General features: G+C 39.0%; 1 protein-coding gene across 1 annotated transcript in view; it reads left to right on the plus strand.

Moving 5' to 3' along the window:
- The first annotated feature begins 640 nt into the window (after window positions 1–640).
- Window positions 641–2,908, plus strand: part of LOC102193237 (mediator of RNA polymerase II transcription subunit 30) — a 6,150-nt gene continuing 3,882 nt past the window's right edge. The window contains exons 1-2 of the mRNA XM_005748648.1: window positions 641–812; window positions 1,085–1,330. Of these exons, the coding sequence (XP_005748705.1) occupies window positions 1,097–1,330 (234 nt within the window). The 5' untranslated portion in view covers window positions 641–812; window positions 1,085–1,096. The remainder of the gene's footprint in view (window positions 813–1,084; window positions 1,331–2,908) is intronic.

The raw sequence follows: 2,908 nt of genomic DNA on the forward strand, positions 1-2,908 counted from the left end.
TACATGCTTGAAAAGGAGTAGGATGAAGTTTAAACTTCTTTACTAACACGCTGACTCTTTGCGGCTATAAAACAGTAATATACATAGGACATTTAAATCAATATGACCACACGTTCAATAAGGCTTTGCATATACCCTATCATAAATAGATGATCATTTTATAGCTGTCTTTCTAATAAATAACTAGATGGCTATCATATAATATTGAAATTACATTATTGCTGTTTTTGAATGGGCAATTGTATTTACTGCATACTTAAATTTTCCCTTTTACATACATCCAGTGTATGGTCTTGTTACATTTTACATGCAAAATATGCATGTAATGTGTGCTTTAGAATTAAATTGAATTAATTTTAATATCATGCTTGAGTAATGTCAATCCAACACTAACATTTTCTATGATGAAATTAGTGGCATTTGATGAAAAGTGATGACTTTTAATGTGTTTTTCTCTCTATGTTTTTTACAGTTTTATATTTAATAGTGCGAATGAAAAACAAATGTATATTTTTACACTATAGTATATATAGTATATAGCTAAAATTGTTTTGTTCTTTTACAGCTGATGTTTACAGTACCTTCAGGTATATCCGCGTCTACTGTCGCCATCTAGCGGTGGGGAAATTCATCCCATTTTTATGCCCGGAAGTGACGCATTAACGTGCTGTGCTTTCTGAAAGAAATCAATGGAAGGGTGCCAGTGATCATGCTTTATTTAAAATAATAAATAACTAGGCCCTTTTTCGCAAAGGCTGCATCATCTGGGAAACATCTGTACAACATTCAGCCAAAAGACGGTTTGAACTTGGGTAAGTAGCTTTTTGCACAGCCCGTTGCTAACTAGTTAGCTTAATTTGCTTGAGCTAGCATGTTTAGCCAGTAAGTTAAGTTTCCCTCCCTCGTCTCCATTGAGAGTACATTTTTAAGGAGTTTCCTGCTTTCTTAAATATGATCTCGAAACGTCTGTAGTTTCTCTAATAAGCTTAAATTTGAGCATACATCCTTGCCGTGTTGAGAAAACGTTAGCGTATATTTACGCTAATAGAACATCACCATTGTCTTGTACCATCGTAACCCGCAGATTTGTGTAGATATGGCAGCTTCTTTACCTCAGAAGCCAGGGATGGCAGGGATGCCCTCACAGCAGCAGCAGCAGCCTCCTCATCTGCCCCCCGGTGCTGCCCCAAGTGCAGGTCAGCAGCCCATGCCTCCTCAGGGAGCCCTTAGGGAGATCTCCCCGGTGTTCCTCTGCAGGATCGGACAGGAGACTGTACAAGATATTGTCACACGCACTATGGAGATCTTCCAGATTACACGAGCTACACAAGTAAGGGACACGAGGCTCATGCTTAGCAGCAGGAACTGTTTTCTTGTTGTTAGTGTCTGGGACTTGATATCAAAATAACGATATTGTCGCATATCTATATGTAATATGAGTATAACACACTTACCTATATTCTTCCCCACTCACATATTCAGCTTTGTGTATGGGTGTATCATTAGCAGACTAATATTTCTTACTGTTAGTTTCTCATTCATCTTCTCAGTTCAGCTGCTCTTCTGAGGGGTCACTACAGCCTCCATCTCTCTCTCTGACATCCTCTTCTGTCACACTAACCATCTTCATGTCCCCTTCACTACATTCATGAATCTTCTCCTTTTTTCCTCATTTCCTCTGGCCTAGCAGCTCCATTTTCAGCAATCTTTGTCGAGTATATCCATTATTCCTATCTGCACATTTTCCAGCCATCTTAGTCTTCCCTCTCTAGCACTCAATCTGAGCCATCCGTCTGATTACATTCCTAATGAAACTCTTAATCTTAACCTTGCAGTCTCGTGTCTCTTTCAGGTTGCACCTTCTGGTTAAATGTAGTCCGCCTGTATGCATCTTCTTCATTTCTTATATGTCACCCTGTGTTCTTCTGTCTTCTTGAAATATGATACGTCCTTATCAAATCTATTTCCATCACCCATATGTCTATTGCCTGCTCCTATCGCCAGTCTCTTACACTCTGACTGTGCTTACGGTCTTATCCAAATTACTCTGGTTTTTTTCTTCTAACTGACATCCAACGTGTAGTGAACAAATTCAACATCACCTATTTGATTTCCAGCTTCAATCCTGTATGACACACTCTTCGCTTCCACATTTGAGTATATCTATAATTTCTCAGGCATGGCTTTCTTCCCACCTGGTCTCATTCTCTCTATCATACCAGCCAGCTGTCTCCTTTTACCAGCCTTTGTTCCAGCTCTCACCTCTGCGCTCCTGCCTGTTAAGTTCTCATATTGACTTAAAGTCCAAAACTACAACTGTAACTATAGTTTTTAATATTTATTTAATCTGAACGACTTTAGAAAACTCAAATCAAGTGCAGCTTCGGGTTCCTCATTATTTAAGTTTATTTATTGTCTAATAGAAGAGAAAAAAACTTTGTCTTAGAATAAAAAAAGAAAAAAGAAAAACAACTGCTCCAACTAACTAGCTATTGGCAACAATTAAAATAAAAAGTGGGTCATTGGAGTGTGAACACAAGGCTCTGTGAATGCCAATTTAGTGACCTCACTGACACTATCAGGGTACCAATTTGACCTACCCCTGGTGGACTTGATGTACACTATGTAAAACTATTATAAGATCAAGCTTTTGGCCATAATCTCCAGAGCTGTCCGTGCCCTCGTCCGTAAGTGTGTAATCCAGGCATCAGCCAATTAAAATCCACACTTCTCAGACAACAGCGCCTCTCACATTTGGGTGCTTGAGCCCTTCCTTGGAACCTTTGTACATTTGGCATTTTAACAGAAAATTCAAATGACTGCAGGTTTACTGACTGATTAGTTCAATAATTACCTGCTGAGTCACCAGTCTGCATTTTTAGATGGGCAGCACGGACGGTTACTCATA

This window comes from Pundamilia nyererei, unplaced genomic scaffold (genome assembly GCF_000239375.1).
Source record: "Pundamilia nyererei isolate P.nyererei 1_Seehausen unplaced genomic scaffold, PunNye1.0 scaffold00226, whole genome shotgun sequence".
In the NCBI taxonomy this organism is placed as follows: domain Eukaryota; kingdom Metazoa; phylum Chordata; class Actinopteri; order Cichliformes; family Cichlidae; genus Pundamilia; species Pundamilia nyererei.